The 19,381-nt window shown below is 42.2% G+C and overlaps 1 protein-coding gene across 4 annotated transcripts in view; it reads right to left on the bottom strand.

Moving 5' to 3' along the window:
- Positions 1-492: 492 nt before the first annotated feature.
- Positions 493-19,381, bottom strand: part of LOC140734702 (PDZ domain-containing RING finger protein 4-like) — a 465,241-nt gene continuing 446,352 nt past the window's right edge. For 2 of the 4 annotated variants that reach the window (XM_073059028.1, XM_073059031.1), the window contains 3 exons: positions 17,016-17,117; positions 11,922-12,038; positions 493-2,638 (listed from right to left, as the gene is read on the bottom strand). In XM_073059028.1, the coding sequence (XP_072915129.1) occupies positions 1,109-2,638; positions 11,922-12,038; positions 17,016-17,117 (1,749 nt within the window). In that variant the 3' untranslated portion in view covers positions 493-1,108. The remainder of the gene's footprint in view (positions 2,639-11,921; positions 12,039-17,015; positions 17,118-19,381) is intronic. The other 2 variants (XM_073059030.1, XM_073059032.1) reach the window with 1 other exon arrangement.

Here is a 19,381-nt window from a genome sequence, read left to right as displayed (position 1 = left end):
TTAACCAAGGCACCAAGAGAATTGTGTCTGTGGTAAAGTGGACCATACTTTAGGAGGGATGGTGAGGAGCTTCTCCATCACTGGATGTTTAAGGAACCATCAAGGGTGAAATGCTCATGCCAACCCCAAATCCCATATAACAGCCTAAACAGTTGCCTTATTAACTTGTTGTTGTTTGTACGTAGCCCAGTCACAGCAACGGAATGGCTGGCTTCAACCATGAGATGCATCTTCTCATGCTGGTCTCATTCTAATGCCAGGGAAGAGAGAGATATAGACGAGGATGTGATGGATAATTCAAAGTTCTGTTTACAGAGATTAGCAACCGGAAGATTCATGTGCAGAGAACTTATTAGAAATACTATTGATTATAGTGTGTGATTCTTAAAATAATTGTTCTCTTGTGTCTACTTGAACCTGGCAACAAGAAAGTATTTGTAATAAGTGCAGAAAAAGATTTTACAATAACATATTTACTCTGTAAAATCTGCATTTCTTCAAATATAAGCAATAATTTATTTTATCTTCACAATAACCACATAATTTACCTGACTACAGCATCATATCCACTAGGGTACGAATCACTCAACCACCTACACTTGGACGATACACTTTTAATTTACAGACTAATCGTACAATACATGGCTGGGAAAGTTAAAAACTTGGATGTTAATTTTATGTTCCATGTCGCAGCAGAGAAGTAATGTCATGTAAGAGCTAACAGCTCAAGTATGCAAAGCTATTGGGATTGGCGTCATATAGTTTTAATAATGTAACCGTAATACAAAAGAGACTTGTGTAATGATTAACAGATATAATAAAATCAGATTTTTAAGTTACATTAGGCATTGTATAATATGAAATATGGCTCTTCTTTATTTTACAAATAGTGAGATTGAATGAAGATCATGGTATGGATGGTGGGAATTTGCGATCTACAAACAAAGTTACCACATTAATAAATTTTGTAAAAGTGATCAGCAAACTGCTTGTAAAAACCACGATCAGATTAGAAGCAGTCCCTTGGTAGAAAAAGTGACATGCCACATTTAACGAGGCAATTGTATGCTACCTCAAATGGATAGCGTCCTTATAAAAAGTGTCCCGCTTACACAGTAGTAACTGAGAGGAAAGAATTGTAGATTCTTGTGCCGTCTGGTGACTTGGCACCATGTGTCATGAGTTCTTGGATTGTCATCCAGTTGTCAAAGATTTTCTTGTTCCGCTTCCTCATCATTTTCCTGTGGCTCAGTTCGATTATGTTGACCTCCTTCTTCCCCTCCCCGCCGCTCTGCGGGTTCTCCCGGAGACACTCCAAGCGGCTGCGCATCATGAACTCCCTGCGCCGCCGCTGCTCCTTGGCGCGCACCACGTGCTGCTTTCGCTCTTCCTTGCTCCAGTAGCGGCCGGTCTTCATCTCACTCATGGCGTCGTCATCGGTAGTCATGCCGCACCGCTCCTCCTTGATCTTTAAGGCCCGCTCCTTGAGCAGGCGGTCGCGCACAGGCCGCTTCGTGATGTACCGCGTGCCGTCGCTGCGGATCTTCACCTTCCACTCCATCTTGGAGTCAGCCGCCGCTTTCTGAGAGTCCTTGCACATGCTGACCAGGCTGAGCTGGCTGTTGGCGTACTCCACCGCCGATTTCTGCTGGATGAGGTGCATGTAGCTCTGGTAGTGCCTGGCATGGGCGGGAATGTTGACGTGCCTGTGCGGTGAGCTGTGGTAGGGCGACAGATAGGGAATGCGCTGCTCGCTGCCTCCTTTCTCCCGCTCCCCCGACTTGCTGCCCTCTGTCTCTTCCCCGGGCACAGCTGTCTCCGGGGTCTCTGAGGAGCTGCTGACGGCGGGGCTGGCCTCCCGGCTGCTCTGCCTTGGCGCAGCCGGAGCCGCGTCCGTCGCACTCCTCAGGTTCTTCTTGTTGGTGATGCTGACTATCCGCTGCAGGGAGCCGTCCGGAGACCGGTCCACCGTCAGCGGGGTGCTGCGGCAGCTCTCCGCCGTGTTGTAAGCGCTTGAGCTGTCCTTGTCCGACTTCTCGGGGTGTTCCATGATGTCTGCCAGCTTCCCTCTCTGCGTGTCAATGCTGGTGTTGTAGTTCCGGAAGCCGCTGCCGTGGATCGACCACACGTCTCCGTACTCCTCCCTCACCTTCTGCAGCTGGTGTGCCTGCATGATGTTCTGGCACTCCAGCTCAATGTTCCTCAGTTCCTCATTCAGTATCTCCAGCTCCCGGTCCATCACCTCCTGCTGTCTCCTGCCACATTCCAGCGTGCTCGTGGAGTAGTAGAGGTCGAACTGACTCCGGTTGTTCATCTTGCACTTCAGCTCCAGGAGCTCCTTGAACCTCTCACACTCCTCATCCTGAGTGCCGACAAAATCGGAGTCGTTGTACTCGCCAGACACGAAGCTTTCATTGCACTGAAGCTCGCTGCTGCCCAGCGTGTCCTGGCTGTAGCCCAGCTCCCGCTGGCTGTGGAGCAAGGCGCTGCCCTGCTCCTCCCCCAGGATCTCCTGCTCTGAGCTCTCGTCGTTCCTCACGCTGTCATCTGTACGGCCCAGCCCACTGTCCTTCTCGTGGTTGTTGGAAGAGGTGGTTGCCGTGTCTGTTGTTCCGCCATCTTCTTCGTGCTTTTTCTGCTTTGGTAAAACAAAAACAAAAAAAGTTAAGATTCTGTAAGGTGGAGCAAATGACCAGCTGAACAACATGACACACAAATATGAAAAGTATTAAGTGTGGTTAGTTTCAGGCTTTGGCTCAAGAGGCTTAAGCGAGAAGAGTGGAGGCTCTATTAAGTTTCTGATGTTCTATCTTTCTTTGTCTAACAGTACATAGCTGGTGTGGCGAGTATGTACTTCAGCACTGAGTCTCAGAAGGGAAGGGGGAGAAGAGGAATGCAGTAGTGATCGAGGGAGGAGCTGACAGCAGATTCTGTGGACAGGAAAGAGCCACACAAACGGTATGTTGCTTTAGCATCAGGGACATCTTGGATTGGGTCCACAGCATTCTAAAGGAGGGGGCTGAACATCCGGAAACCATTGGTACCAACGACATATGTAGGAAAAGGGAGGAGGTCCTGAAGAGTGAATATAAGGAGTTACGTAGAAAGCTGAAAAGCAGGGTCTCAAGGGTAGTAATTTCTGGATTACAGCCTGTGCTCTGCACCAGCGAGGATAACAATAGGATGATTTGTTAGATTAGTGTGTGGCTGAGGAATTGGTGCAGTGGACAGGGTTTCAGATTTCTGGATCAGTGGGATCTATTCTGGGGAAGGTATGACCTGTACAACAAGGACACATTACACCTGAATTTGATGGACACTATCATCCCTACAGCTGCTAGGGAGGGTTTAAACTAATTTGGCAGGGGGTGGGAACCAAAGTGATAGTGCAGTGTATGTGCTAATTGCTATACAAGTAGATGCAGATTTGTAGTAAGACTGAGAGTAGTTAACAGGGCAAAATTGCAGTCAGTGGGAGGCGTTGAAGTGTGTCTTTAAATTAATTAGTAGGTCAACAGTTTGGAAAAATGAAGATAACGTGAAAGAGAGGAAGAGTGCAGGAGAGATTATGAAAATCTCCAGAATAAAGAGAAAGTAGTATAGAAAGGGTTAAGAATTTAACTTCTGGTACATGGCAGCAACATTGAAAGGGGCGATGAATACATAAGATTGTAGGAAGTAGGAGCAGAATTAGGCCATTCAGCCCATCAAGTCTGCTCCAGAATGCCATAATGGTTGATTTATTTTGCCTCTCAACTCCATTTTCCTGCCTTCTCCCTACAGGAGATACCTTTGATACTCTGATAAATCAAGAACCTATCAAACTCGCCTTAAATATACCGAGTAACTTAGTCTGCACAGCCGTCTGTGGTAAAGAATTCCACATCCTCTGGCTAAAGTAAAATTTCCTTATCCCTGTACTAAATGGATATCCCTCAATTCTGAGGCTATGCCCTCTGTTCCTAGACTCCCCCACTACAGGAAGCATCCTCTCCTCATCCACTCCATCCAGACCCTTCAGTATTTGATAGGTTTCAATGAGGTACCCCCTCATTCTTCGACAGTAAATCCCAACGAGTACAGACCTAGCGCCATCAAACACTCCTCAGAGCCTCATCTGGACCCTCGCCAATGCTTAGATAATTGTTCACAATACTCCAAATATGGTCGGATCAATGCCTTAAAAAGCCTTGCTTTTGTATACCAGTTCTTTCGAAATGAATGCTAACATTGCATTGGCCTTCCTAACCACCCACTCAACCTGCAAGTTAACCTTTAGGGAATCCTGCTCGAGGATTCCCAAGTCCCATTGCACCTCTGATTTTTGAATTTTGTCCCCATTTACAAAATAGGCCTTCATTCTTTCTACCATGCACATCCCTACATTATATTCCATCTGCCACCTCTTTGCCCATTCCTCCAAATCTGTTTAGCTCCTTCTGCAGACACCCTGTTTCCTCAATACTACCTTGCCCTTCCACCTAGCTTTCTAACATCTGCAAACTTGGCCAGAAAGCTATCAATTCCTTCACCCAAATCATTGACATACAACATGAAAAGAAGTGGCCCAACACCAACACCTGTGGAACACCACCAGTCACTAGCAGCCTACCAGAAAAGGCCCCCTATATTTCCACCCTTTGCCTCCGGCTAGTCAATCTTCCATCCATTTTAATATTTTCTCATAATAGCATGGGCTCTTATTTTGCAAAGGCTTTCTGAAAATCTAAATAAACAACATCCACTGACTCTCCTTTGTCTATCCTGCCTGTTATTTCCTCAAAGAACTCCAACAGATTTGTCAGGCAAGATTTTCCCTTTAGAAAAACAGGCTATCTTAGGCCTTTTTCATTACGTGCCTCCACCTACCCCAAAACCTTATGATTAATAATAGACTCCAACATCTTTCCAACCACTGAAGTCAGGCTAATTGGCCTATCATTTTCCTTCTTATGCCTCTCTCACTTCTTAATGAGTGGAGTGACATTTGCAATTTTCTAGTCATCAGGAACCATTCCAGAATCCAGTGTTTCTTGAAAGATCATTGCTAATTTCACTTCAATCTCTTCAGCTACCTCTTCCAAGACCTTGGGATGTAGTCTTTCTGGACCAGGTGATTTATTACCTTCAGATCTTTCAGCTTCCCAAGCATCTTTTCCTTAGTTAAAGCAACTGCACTCACTTCCACCCCGACACTCACAATTCTGGCATTCTGCTGGTGTCTTCCACAGTGAAAGCTGACTCAAAACACTTGTTCCTCCACCATTTCTTTGCCCCCAATACTATCTCTCCAGTGTCATTTTCCTACGGTCCAATATTCACACTTATCCCTCTTTTACTCCTCATATATCTGAAAAAAACTCTTTCGTATCCTCTTTTCTTTTATTGGTTAGCCTACCTTCATATTCCATCTCTCCCCGCCCCCCCACCCCCCCCCCCCCGGCACCCTTTGTGGTTTCTTTAGTTGCCTTCTGTTGGTTTTTAAAAGCTTCCCAATCATCAACCTTCCCACCAATTTTTACTATATTATATGCCCTCTTTCACTTTTATGCTGTCTATGGCCTTTCCTTTCAGCCACGATTGCTTCATCCTCCAGAATACATCTTTATTTTTGATATGTCTCTTTCTTACACCTTCCAAATCTCCCCCAAAATACCTGCAATTGCTGTTCTGCCATCATCCCTGTGAGTGTCCCCTTCCAATCAACTTTGGCCAGCACCTTTCTTATGCTTCTGTGATTCCCTTTACTCCACTGTAACACTGATGCATCCGATTTTAGCTTTTCCTTCTCAACCTGAAGGGTGAATTCTATCATATGATTACGGCCTTCAAAGGCTCACTTTACCTTTTGCTTTCTCATCAAATCTGGGTCATTAGATAATACCCTATCCAGAAATCTCATTCTCCTAGTGGGCAGAACCACAAGCTGCTATAAAAAGCCATTTTGTAGGCATTCCACAATTACCTCACTTGGGATCCAGCACCAACCAGATTTTCCCAATCTATCAGCATATTGAAATCCCTCATGATTATTGCAACATTGCCCTTTTTACATGCCTTTTCTATCTCCCATTGTAATTTGTAGCCCACATCCTGGCTACTGTTCGGAGGTCTGTATATTCAAGAAAGTTTGTGAACCCTGTAGAATTTTCTCTATTCCTGCATAAATATGACCTAAAATGTAATCAGATCTTCATATAAATCCTAAAACTAGATTAAGAGAACAAAATTAAATAAATAACACAGAAAACATTATACTTGTTCATTTATTCATTGAGAAGAATTATCCAATATTACATGTATTTGTTGGAAAAAGTATGTGAACTCCTGGCGTAATGCCTTTTACAAAAGCTATTTGGAGTCAGGTACTCCAATCAATGAGATGATATTGGAGGTGTGGGTTGTAGAGGTGACCTGCCCTATAAAAAAGACATACAGAGTCAGGTTCCTGACAGAGCCTGCTTTTGTCAAGAAAGTTCTGTTCATGTGCACCCTTCCTCAATCAAAACAACTTTCAGAGGAGAGTAGAAGAAGAATTGTAGAGATGAATCAAGCTGGAAAAGGCTACAAAAGCATTTCTAAAGACCTGAGTGTTCATCAGTCCACAATGAGAGAAATAATCTACAACTGGAGGAAACTCAGTGCTGTTACTACTCTCCCTAGAGTGGGCATCCTGCAAAGATCACACCAAGAGCACAGTGTGCAATGCTGAAGGAGGTGAAAAAGAACACAAAGGTAACCGTAAAAGAGCTGCAGAAATCTCTAGAACTTGCTAAAGTCCCTGTTCATCTGTCCACTATAAGAAAATCACTGGACAAGAATGGTGTTCCTGGAGCCACTGCTCTCCCAAAGAAAAGCATTGCTGCACATCTCAAGTTTGCAAAAGACCACCTGGGTGTTCTAGAATGCCTCTGGGACAACATTCTGTGGACAGATGAGACAAAAGTTAAACTTTTTGTCAGAAATGCACATTGCCATTTTTGTAGGAAAAAGGGCACTCCACCCCATAACCAAAACCTTATCCCAACTGTGAAACATGGCGGAAGGAGCATCATGGTTTGGGGCTGCTTTGCTGTCTCAGGGTCAACATAACATAAGAACATAAGAGATAGGAGCAGGAGTAGGCCAATCGACCCCTCAAGCCTGCTCCGCCATTCAACAAGATCATGGCTGATCCAATCTTAACTCTAGTTTTCACCGAATCCCACAAGGCAACAGGGCACCATGCCGCCCATTTTATTTTATTATTCATCCCGCCCAAACCCATGTGATCACCCGGGGAAAAAATCTGGAAAATCTGGAAAACAGGCAGGGGACGAAACATAATTGTAGCCAGTTAAAGGGGTTGAAATGTGTCTATTTCAAAGCTAGGAGTATTAGGAACAAGGAGGATGAACTTAGAGCATGGATTAGTACGTGGAACTACGATGTTGTGGCCGTTACTGAAACTTGGTTGGAGGAAGGGCAGGATTGGATGATGCAGGTACCGGGGTTTAGGTGTTTTAGAAGGAATAGGATGGGAGGTAGAAAAGTGGGGGGGGGGGGGGGTGGAGTGGCATTACTGGTCAGGGATAGTATCACGGCTATAGAAAGGGAGGACACAGAGGGAGTGCCTACTGAGTTGGTCTGGGTGGAAGTCAGAAATAGGAAGGGATCAATCACTGTGCCGGGAGTAGCCTTTAGACCCAAATAGCCCTCGGGACACTGAGGAGCAGATAAGTAGGCAAATTTTAGAATGGTGCAGGAAATACAGGGTAGTAGTTATGGGTGATTTCAACTTCCCTCATATTGACTGGCACCTCCTGAGTGCAAGGGAGATAGATGGGGCTGAATTTGTCAGGTGTGTTCAAGAAGGATTCCTGACACAGTATGTAGACCGGCTGACGAGAGGAGAGGCTATACTGGATCTAGTTCTGGGTAATGAACCTGGTCAGGTGACAGACCTCTTGGTGGGGGAGCATTTTGGTGAGAGTGACCACAACTCCGTTAGCTTCAGCATAGCTATGGAAAGGGATAAAATCAGATGAAATGGTAAAGTGCTTAACTGGGGAAGGACTAACTTTGAAGGGAGGAAGGGCAGGAACTAGCGAGAGTAAATTGGAAACAGATGTTCAAAGGGGAAAGCACAGAAGTAACGTGGGAGAAGTTTAGGGACCACTTGAGCTGGGTTCAGGATAGGTTTGTCCCACTGAGGCAAGGAAAAAAATGGTAGAAAAAGGGAACCGTGGCTGACGAAACATGTGAGGCAACTTGTCAAGAGGAAAAAGGAAGCTTATGTTAGATATAAGAAGCAGGAAGTAGGAGGGGCTTATGAGAAATATAGGGTAGACAGGAAGGAGCTAAAGAACGGACTTAGGAGAGCTCAAAGGGGGCATGAGAAGGCCTTGGCACGTAGGATGAAGGAGAACTCCATGGCGTTCTATGCATATGTGAAGAACAGGAGGATGACGAGAACGAAGGTGGGACCGCTAAAGGATAAAGAGGGCAACATGTGCCTGGAGGCATAGGAGGTTGGGGAGGTCCTAAATGAATACTTTGCTTCAGTATTTGCAAGTGAAAAGGATCTTGATCAGGGTGAGGTCGAAATAGAGCAGGCCTATGTGCTGGACAATGTGTAGATTAAGGAAGAAGTAGTGTTGGATCTTCCTAAAAACATCAAGATTGATAAATTCCCAGGGCCGGATATAATACACCTCAGGATGTTGTGGGAATTGAAAGAAGAGATCGCTGGAGCATTAACTATGATCTTTGAATCCTCTTTGGCTACAGGGGAAGTGCCGGAGGACTGGAGAATGGCAAATGTAGTTCCCTTGTTTAAAAAAGGTAATAGGGAGAAACCTGGGAACTATAGACCGGTGAGTCTTACATCGGTGGTCTGCAAACTGCTGGAAAGGATTCTTAAGGATAGGATCTATGAGCATTTGGAGAAGTACAGTCTACTCATGATAGTCAACATGGCTTTGTGAAGGAAAGGTCGTGCCTCACGAGCCTGATTGAGTTTTTTTTGAAGAGGTAACAAAAGAAATTGATGAGAGAAGGGCAGTGGATGTGGTCTACATGGACTTTAGCAAGGCATTTGACAAGGTCCCTCACGAGAGACTCATCCAGAAAGTCATGAGGCATGGGCTAATTGGAACCTTGGCTGTTTGGATAAAAAATTGGCTTAAAGGAAGAAAGCAGAGGGTAGTTGTGGAAGGAAAGTATTCTGCCTGGAGGTCGGTGACTAGTGGAGTGCCGCAGGGATCTGTCCTGGGACCCCTGCTATTTGTGATTTTTATAAATGACCTGGATGTAGAGGCAGAAGGATGGGTGAGTAAGTTTGCGGATGACATGAAGATTGGAGGAGCTGTGGATGGAGCTGCAGGTTCTCGAAGGTTACAAGAGGATATAGACAGGCTGCAGAGTTGGGCAGAAAAATGGCAAATAGAGTTCAATCTGGATAAATGTGAGGTGATGCATTTTGAATGGACAACCAAGAAGGCTGATTACAGGATTAATGGTCAGTTACTTAAGAGTGTGGATGAACAAAGGGACCTTGGGGTTCAAATCCATACATCCCTCAAGGTCGCTGCGCATGTTGATAGAGTAGTTAAGAAGGCCTATGGGATGCTAGGCTTCATTAACAGGGGGATTGAGTTCAAGAGTAGAGAGGTCATGTTGCAACTCTACAAATCTCTGGTGAGACCGCACTTAGAGTATTGTGTTCAATTCTGGTCACCTCATTATAGGAAGGATGTTGAAGCTATGGAGGGGGTGCAGAGGAGATTTACCAGGATGTTGCCTGGTTTGGAGAACAAGTCATATGAAGCAAGGTTAGCAGAGCTGGGACTTTTCTCTTTGGGGCGTAGAAGAATGAGAGGAGACTTGATAGAGGTCTACAAGATTATGAGAGGCATAGATTGGGTGGATAGTCAGTACCTGTTTCCCAGGGCACCAATAGCAAACACCAGAGGGCATATGTACAAAATTAAGGGAGGGAAGTTTAGGGGAGACATCAGGGGTAAGTTTTATACACAGAGGGTTGTGAGTGCCTGGAATGACTTTCAAGGGATGGTGGTGGAGGCTAAAACCTTAGGGGTATTTAAGAGCCTCTTGGACAGGCACATGGATGAAAGGGGGTTATGGGGTAGTGTGGTTTAGTACTTTTTTTTAAGGATTATATTGATCGGCACAACATGGAGGGCTGAAGGGCCTGTACTGTGCTGTAGTGTTCTATGGTTCTATGTCACACGTTTCCCAGATCTGATCCAAATGATCCAGAAAAGTGACACCATGCATACCAAGAACGTTGCAACTTTTGAACTCAATCCCCTGCCTAATGAAATCAAACACACCGTACTTGACAACTTGTGTGGCAACTTTGTGGACACCAAGATCCATCTGTTCCTCCACACTGCCAAATTTTCTACCATTTACCCTGTATTCTGCCTTCAAATTTGACCTTACAATGTAAATCACTTCATACTTTACTTGTTGAACTCCATCTGCCACTTCTCAGCCCAGCTCTGCATGCTGCCAATGTCCCATTGCAAAATCTATTCACAACTCCACCAACCTTCATGTCATCTGCAAGCTTGCTACCCACCCTTCCACTTCCTCATCCCAGACACTTATAAAGATCACAAAGAGCAGTGGTCACAGAACAGATCCCTGCAAAACACCCCTTGATACCAAACTCCAGAGAGAATATACCCTATCTTTTACCATCTTTTGTCCTCTATGAGCAAAACAATTCTGTATCCACACAGCCAAGTATCCTGGATCCCATGCCTCCTGACTTTCTGAATGAGCTTCTCATGGGGAGCCGTATCAGAAGCCTTACTGAAATCCGTATTTACTACATCGACTACTCTGCCATCATCAATGTACTTTGTCACATCCCCAAAGAACTCAGTCAGACTTGTGAGGCATGGCCCCACAAAGCCAATGCAGACTGTTGCTAATCAGAGTTTGCTCCTCAAAGTATATAAATCTTGTCTCTTGGGAGTCTTCTCCAATAATTTGCCCATCACTGAAGTAAGGCTCACTGATCCAGAATTTATGATGACATTGTGAGTTGCAATTTTAACCAAACGGATAGCAGAGGAGAGTAGAGATGACGACATCAAGCAAGGTAGAGTCATATCCTTAAAATCTTACATGATCTTTTTTTTTACTGCTCCTCACCTCTGACAATCTTTCATGCTACAGTGGAGCTAATCTAGAGGTCAAATGGGAAATAGTTCAGTTGATACCATCTCCTCAAGATTCAAAGTCACCACAAGCTCATGGAGCCTGCAGTACACACACCTGGGAGCTGAGCTCCAAGTCATTTACCAAAGTACATAACAAAATGGGCCTTACACTCAATGTATTTCATGAGTAGTGCTCTGCTAACCAGTCTCCACTGATACAGCAGGGATTCTTCTCTTGAGTTTATGGTCAAAATATTATTTGTACAGAGAGAGAGAGAGAGAGAGAGACCTACACCATGCATAATCTGCTGTCGACTTAGACTCTGCAAATGCTGAAATTAAAAGTGCTCCACCTCAAATTTTACTGAAAAGCAAAAATAGTAGGTCCTTCACAATAAAATTACCATTGTAAATTAACAAAAACATGGTAACAATGTGCCCTGTTGAGAATGATTCAGATGCTGCGTTATTATGGCTGTCAGAAGCACGTTGATCCGAAGGGTAGCAAGACTGTTAAAGTGTATGGTGCCTTGAGCAAAGTTGGAGTTGTTTTACTGTAATTAACTCAGTCGTTGGCACTTAAGTGAAAACAAGACACAAACAACATTGTTACATCCCAACCTCAGGATGTTTCACAGTCCTTCACAACCAATTAACTATTTCCTAATATGCAAATCACAATGGTGATATAGGAAATGAGGTAGTCAATTGGCACCGGGGTAAGCTGCCACATGCACAATATCTTACCTGCTCAAGACCAGTGGCTGTAAACTGCATCGCTTGATTGTGTTGCTCTTCCAACATGTCCATGTGTAGCTCATCGAGAAAATCATTTCGATCGTCATCCAGCCAACCCTCATCCAACTGATAAAAGAGCAAGGAGTTAGGATGTAACAAGAAATCATAAACCGGAATACATGTGGTTATCTAGCTACCTGTACAGTTTAGAATATCGCTATCCGCAGATTCTGGTGGATCTATCATATTTTGGACTACTTCATGTAATTGCATGTTCATCCATCAGAGTGAGCTTTGTGTGACCAATATTTGTTGGTTATTTGCTATCTACTCAAGTTGATGGTGAATTCCAAATCAGAGGATGAGAAGTAAAAGGCAGTCATATTGTTATAAAGAAGTGAATCATGTGCCTTTATTCAGACTTACATTCAACATTAGTGGAGGATTTGTAAATGCAGCTGGAACAGAAAGGCATTGTAGGGAGTGGATTCCCAAAAGGTGTATATCATAGTAAGTATGCTGGTCAAGAGCAAGAATGAAGTTAGTTGACATATGTGAAGCAGAATTTAAGTTATGCGAAACAGAGATGTTGCTTGGACTAGAGGAGAGTACAAGAAATGTGCTGGGACTGTTCTTGTTCTCAGAAGAAAGCTATTGTATAAACTTAGAGGAAAGGATAAATTGGATAGTCATAAGAACTTTATTAAATGGCCCAAGATGGAGAGTTCAAATGAGAAAGGTAGCCTGAATGACAATTACCTAGAGTAAGGAATTACTCATATGGAAGTGGCACAGCAAAGTTTTTTCCCCCAAAAGCAAAGAGATCCAAGTCAACTGGAAACCAGGCTCTGTAGCACAGATTTACCAAAAAAACACACACAGAAGCAGATATGCACAGCCCCTGGACACAGAAATTAAAATAAACACTATTTAAAGCAGGAAGGGTCATAAGGACTAAAACCCAACAAAATATATGAATGCACAGAGCATAAAGGACAAATAAAGCTGCAGGCAAAAATTCAGTTTGGAAGTTGTTACTGAAACATGGCTGTAGGGAAATAGGGACTGAGAATGGAGTATCCTGGAAAATATATCAAGAATATAGAATCCAATAGAAGAATTAAAGTAGCATTAATGGTTGGTTAAATTACTTCTATAAAATATAATAAATCTACCTTTACTGTCAACATTAAAACAAAAATGAAGAGAATAGTGGAGGTTATACATTAATCTCTTGATAGCAGTTGTGAAGCGTGAAAATATATTATTGCAGATTAGATAAGCAAGTAGCAAAGGCAGATTAGTTTTAATAGGGCATTTAATGTTGTTATGGTTTGATATGTATTCAGGGTGGCTTATTGAAGTAATATGTCTTACGTTTAGTGATTTATATTTTCCACATTATTTATTTTTCATTATTATCCTATGAAATTGAAAGAGGTGATTTGGCCCTCAGCGTCTCTCAGAGCAATCTACTTCCTCCACTTTCCTCTCTCACATGCTCATTAATGCTCCCTGATTCTTCCAGCAGTCACCTACACTAGGGATAGTTTACAATGGTCAACTAAACCACTGGTCAGCATGAGTTTGTGATGTGGGAGGAAACAGGAGAGCCCCGAGGGAAACCCACAGTGCCACAGGGAGAACATGCAAACTCCACACAGTCTGTGCTGGAGGTCAGAATCGATGCCAGACAACTGCAGAGAGCCAGGTTTAGTTAAAAACGTTAATGGAGTATGAACATCCCACTAAACGTAAAAGTAGTATGATCAATATCAGTGTTGTACTTGAAAGTGAGAAACATGAAGGGTCGAGATCAGGAGTTCCCAAACCTGGGGTCCACAGACCCCTTGGTGAATGGTAAGTTTGGGAACCCCTGGTCTTGATGAAGACCGACGTCAGTGTGATGGGCAGAGACTCTAAGACTTTAGGTAGAATATGACAAAGGAAAATTTAATGGAGAATCAGCACAAAATAAAGAATGTGATGCATGTCCATTAGCATCCTAAGAGGCTACAGTCTTGGTTGACTCACATGAGTGACCAATAATAAAGGGGATAACAGAAGTATCAAATAATGAAAAATCAAATAAATCTGAGAGAATGAGAGAGGAGTAAAGAAGAACAAAGGATGACAAAACAGAAGCAGATTTATTATCAACTGCACGTGTCATAACATTTGTTAACTTAGCAGCGGCAGTTCAATGCAATACAAACTATAGAAGAGGAAAATAATAAATAAATAAATACATTACAGTGTACGTTTATTGAATAGATTAAAAATCGTGCAAAAACAGAACTAATATATATTTTAAAAGTGCGGTAGCATTCAAAGTAAGAGCTATAAGAAATATGGAACTAGAACTTGCAAGGGATATATACTTTATATGGGAAAAAAGGGGTGGTTTTAACTGAGGATTAGGTTGTAAACAGTGGACAAATAGTGGAAGTAGGTAAATGGTGGGGACAAGTTGTATAATGAATTTGCTTCCATATTTACCATTGTGGAAGAAGATAGATGTGCAGCTCAAGGAAACAAAAAGCTGAATTGAGGCGGACACAAAAATATTAAAGTAGTCATGTTGCTAGTAATGAAAAAAGGCATAAAGAGCCTCCAGGGCAATTGGACACAAGGTTTCAGAAACACTGATCAGAACATTGCAAATACTTGATCTTTTCTCAAAAGCAGTGAAGGTTCAAAGAAACTCAAGGGACCATATGCATTATTATATGCCGGTGACATTTAGAAGCCAGGTTCAAGAGTAGCTATTTCCATTCAACTATTCAGTTTTGAGCTAACCAGCAAAATCCTAATCACCACTACTGTTTAGCAACAGTACGACTATCCTGATCACTTTGTACTAAAATTGTGTATATTTTATACTTAATTTATGCTTTTTGTGTGATTGCTGCCTATGTGATGCTATGTGCCTATGATGCTGCTGCAGGTTAAGTTCTTCATTGCACCTGTTCATACCTGTACTTGTGAAAATGACAATAAACTCAACTTTGACTGAGGTGCAGGAGATAATCAGAAAGGCTAATGGAACACTGGCCTTTGTACAGTAACACAAGTATCTATAAGGTGCTTTATAGGAGTCCCAATCATTCTATCTGTAGTACATTACTTAGATCTGCTGTTTACACAGTCCAAAAGTGGTGCAAAATAATGCACCTGGTTCTTCTTGAGCCAACTTACAAGGAGTAATTCCACAAACCAGTATTCTAATTTTTTTGAGCTTAGAGGATTTAGAGGCAACTTAACATTTGGTAGAAATCTTAAAACTATTTCAGCTGGTTCAGAGATCCGGGAGAAGAGGATATAACAGCTTTTCCAAAGGAAACATAAAGCATTACTACACACAGAGCCTAGTCCAAATTTGTGACTCCCTTTGGCCAGTAGAGTTACTGGCCCAATTAGTTACTTCAAATCCAAGAGTGACATTTCTTTGATTAACAAATTAGGTATTAAGTGACTTGCAACTATGGTTTAGGAAGTCAGTTCACATGACCTCAACAACTGGGAGAGCAGGCTCATGGGATTGAACTCCTGTTGCCAGTGGATTTGAGAAAACAGGATATTATCTCGGTGTTTCCAGACAGTGGGAAAGGATGGTTTGCTTGGCCAGCAGTGAGTAACAAGCTTCAATTTGCCAGACTGGACAGATTTATTATGGCCATTTGCAGTAAATAAATAAAGTGTAAAACTTTATTAAACTGTCAAGGCACTGTGAACTTACTGGGTTTGAATATTCTTTGAATATATGAGACTGGGGAATTACGCCAGAATAAGTGTCCATAGAATTGTGGATTTAATAAAAAGACAGTGCAGATGCAACAATGAACTTGTGTACTGCATTGTAGAGACAAATTTTAGTTTTGAACAACCCTGTATTAAGACATTATTTGGAAAGCATGATGCCTGGATTAGGGAACTGTGCTAAGAAGAATGACTCAAATTACTGGGACCATTTCTATAGGAACAGATTTTTTTTTACCGAAGTTGAAACAGAATGATCAAGGAAAGCACATTTCTACTGGTTGGAGCATCAGCAACAAGGGCTCATCAATTTTAAAATGTCACAGAGGGTTTCAGAGATATTTCTATATGTCATGGTTGTCAGAGCATGCTATTGTTCGCTACTGGAATATGAGCGTTCATTCATTTAATAGAAAACTGGATAAATATTTGAAGCACAGAGCTGCAAGAAGTGTGTGGGGAAAATGGGTTTAACAGTCATTGGCTAGTTATCACTCTCCTACATTTAAACAGTTACAAGTTTATTTAGAAAATATACACAAAGGATGATCTAAAAAGTCTGAATATTTAACAACGTCCCTTTATCAGAACTCCTGCTTTTTCATTCACGTGATTTATTCGCGAAAGGTTTGAAAGGGCTGGAATTCCTGAGTCCAGTGGAAAATGAACGGAATGCAAAGCAATTAGGTTTTAACCTAAGCAGATCTATTTTGCTTCTCACATTGTTCCAACTTACAGTCTCGAGTAAAATTCAACAGTGTCAAATGCTACAGAACCTAGAGGGTTCTGAAAGAGTTTGCTAAAGCTAAAACGCAATAACATGTTAGGACTTTGAAAAACTATCTGCAGCAGGGAATGAGAGGAGATTGATGGGATGGGGTAATGTGGAAGAAAGAGGAACACTGGAGGAATAAAGCAGCAGGGAAGTAACATGTAACTAAATTTTTCAAGAATTGACAGCAGATTCAGGGAACTTCTGGCTTAAACACAATTATCTGCTGTGAGAAGTTCCAACATCGCAGCTGGCCACTATTTTTTGGGGATCACGGGGAAATACCACAGTTTGAACTTCACTCTTAGCAGTGTGATTGCAGGTTCAAGCCCCTCATCAGAGATTTTAACATAAACCAGCCTGATCCTTCAGCTGCAGTACCAAAGGAAAGTTAGAAGTCCTAGCAGAAGTGAAAATGTAAATCTCTCCTGGGCAGTATCCATACCTCAATTAACACTGCCATTTATATTATTAATTGTTCTGGGATCTTGTGGTGTTCCAAAATATAATGTTTGATCATGAAGATTTTCAGGAAGCGAAAGATGCCCTTTTCTATGTAAATCAGTGATTACCTGAATCTCTGGTCTCGCAACAAGCAGTAGAATATTTCTGCTTTCCTCGCTAGAGAGCAATGCCACCGCCTCTTCCCGGTCTTGGACATCCTTGCCATTTATCTACAAGGAGGAAGAGATCAAATCAAAAAGTATATAATTTATTTTCACCACATCAACCCTGAATGTAGTAAAAAGCAAATTACAGCTCATTTGTATTAAGAATTGACATGGTTTTTCACACAAAAGACTCCACTTGGGGATCACAGCAGTAAGTGCTGTCACTCAATTATGTGCTTACTGCAGAAGTTGTTATCGATCGGTAAAGGAAGCTGGACATAACAGGAAGCCGTAATGTTCATAAATGTCCAACATGTGCCTAAGCAACATACATCCAGGAACACAATTACCTGGTAGATGACAGATGACGTCCATCTTTTTTCTCTTCAGAGTAATGGAAGTGTCACTCAGAGATAATAGTGCTGGAGCTGGAATCAGTCAACCTCCACACTGGTGGGGGATGCAATTAGAAACAATGCTGCATTGCCTCGGAACACCTCACAGACCCACTATGGACTTCTCTTTCAGAAAAAAAACACTTTACATTAATTGGAAAGTTGGTAGTGGATTTAAAATTCACTTCTTCGAGGGTCAAAAGTGGTGTGGACAGTGGGTGTTACTTATTTATGGCTGTAGGTTATGCAACTGAGGGGCAAACAAATATTTAGATAAGGAGCAGTGTTCTGATTTGGGCATCACAATTGATTAAACTGCCTTTCTCTGGAGTGCCAGTGGCAGCAATGTAACTGATAGTCCACTGTATTTTTGTAATACTGTCATTACACCAGAGAGTCTGACTGAGCTCCCTTGCTTCTTTTTGCCCAAAAAAGAAAATTCAGAGAACTCTTATCAGTACAATTAACATCAGGCACAAGTGTTTTCAAATACCTTCCAGATTCAGTGGCTTGTCCCACACTCAGAACAAATCTGTTAAAGATCGCACATTATTCCATTCTTGAAACTGCCAATGCAGCTTCCAATGAGATCTCGTGCCGAGTTAACACACAATGCACAGCTGCACTAAAGAAAGTCAGATTTGTGTTTCCCCCAATTATAAAGAGGTAACACCACAACAAATATTGCAGTTCGTGAACTTCACCCTCTCCCAAGTATTCAGCTGCAGAGACTTTTAAACCTCTCTTTGAAGAAGCTGCATGGTAGTTTTCAGTATGTGTACACATTACGGTATAAATGGTTTGTATAAACAAACAATGAAAGCTCCTTGTCAAAAGTAACAAAGGAACATCAGCAACATATTGAGTATACTTCACAAGTTTGCCATTTGGCTTTCTCGTGACATTTCTCAGACTGAAGATTGTCTTGATAACTCATGCCCTTTACATTTATTCGACAGGAAACACTGCCGACTTACCCAGCAGTAAAAGAGATTTATGGACTCACAATGCTTTGTCAAAGTGAGGTAAGTGCCACATGCAAAGTTCCAACCCATGGGAACAATAAAGAAAAAATATTCCTTTTATAAGGCTAGTTTGTCTCTGCAGTTTCCATTCTTAACATTTGTGGCCAATGAGTTAGTAAATGAATAACAACAAAATTCCCAGGTCACTCTCCCTCTGCAGGATTGTCGACACAATTACAAGCCACAGTCAAAAATACACTCAACAACCTTTAACTTGCAGACTCAGGAGAACATCATTTGCTGCACCAATGTAATGTTGAAGATGCCATCTCTTACCAGACACCTGAGCAACTTCACCCAATTTCATGGGATTAAAGACCTTTGCTAAGAGCAGATGAAAGGAGCTCATCATATTAGTAGGTCAAAGTCAGGTCTCAGTTTCCCAATGAGATTGGATGATCATGTCAGACTTGACAACAGACTTGAATCACCCAACTCCAGCTGCAAGTCATGATGCAAGTACTGGCCAATACACCAGCAATTTAAACAAAATATCACTGTGTAATCCTAGTCTTAAAAACATACCACCTCATCTTGAGAACTAACATGACAGCCTATTCATTATCACACTTAAAGTGTCCATTCTATTCTTACAAGAAAATCCAGCACGATGAACAAGAGTGAGTTCATGTTTTATATAATGTTGTTAAAGATGTAAAGTAATCCAAGGTGCTTAACACTGAGCCATACATCAGGACAGGAAGCCAAAAACTTCAACAAACAATTAAGTTCTAAGAAACTTTTTTTAAAAGGCAGGGTCGATTTAAATACAGGAAGCAATGGGGAAGGGGAGGGATAACAATCCAGTCTTAGGGTCCAGATTTGTGACAGGTCAAATCTATAGACAATACTTGAGCTGGGATTGGAGGACAGCCAACAATTGTCAAAATTGGAAGGATTGACAAAG

Source organism: Hemitrygon akajei, chromosome 10 (genome assembly GCF_048418815.1).
Source record: "Hemitrygon akajei chromosome 10, sHemAka1.3, whole genome shotgun sequence".
Lineage (NCBI taxonomy): Eukaryota > Metazoa > Chordata > Chondrichthyes > Myliobatiformes > Dasyatidae > Hemitrygon > Hemitrygon akajei.
Note: the sequence above shows the minus strand (reverse complement) of the source record. Positions and strands in the feature narration are given on the sequence as shown.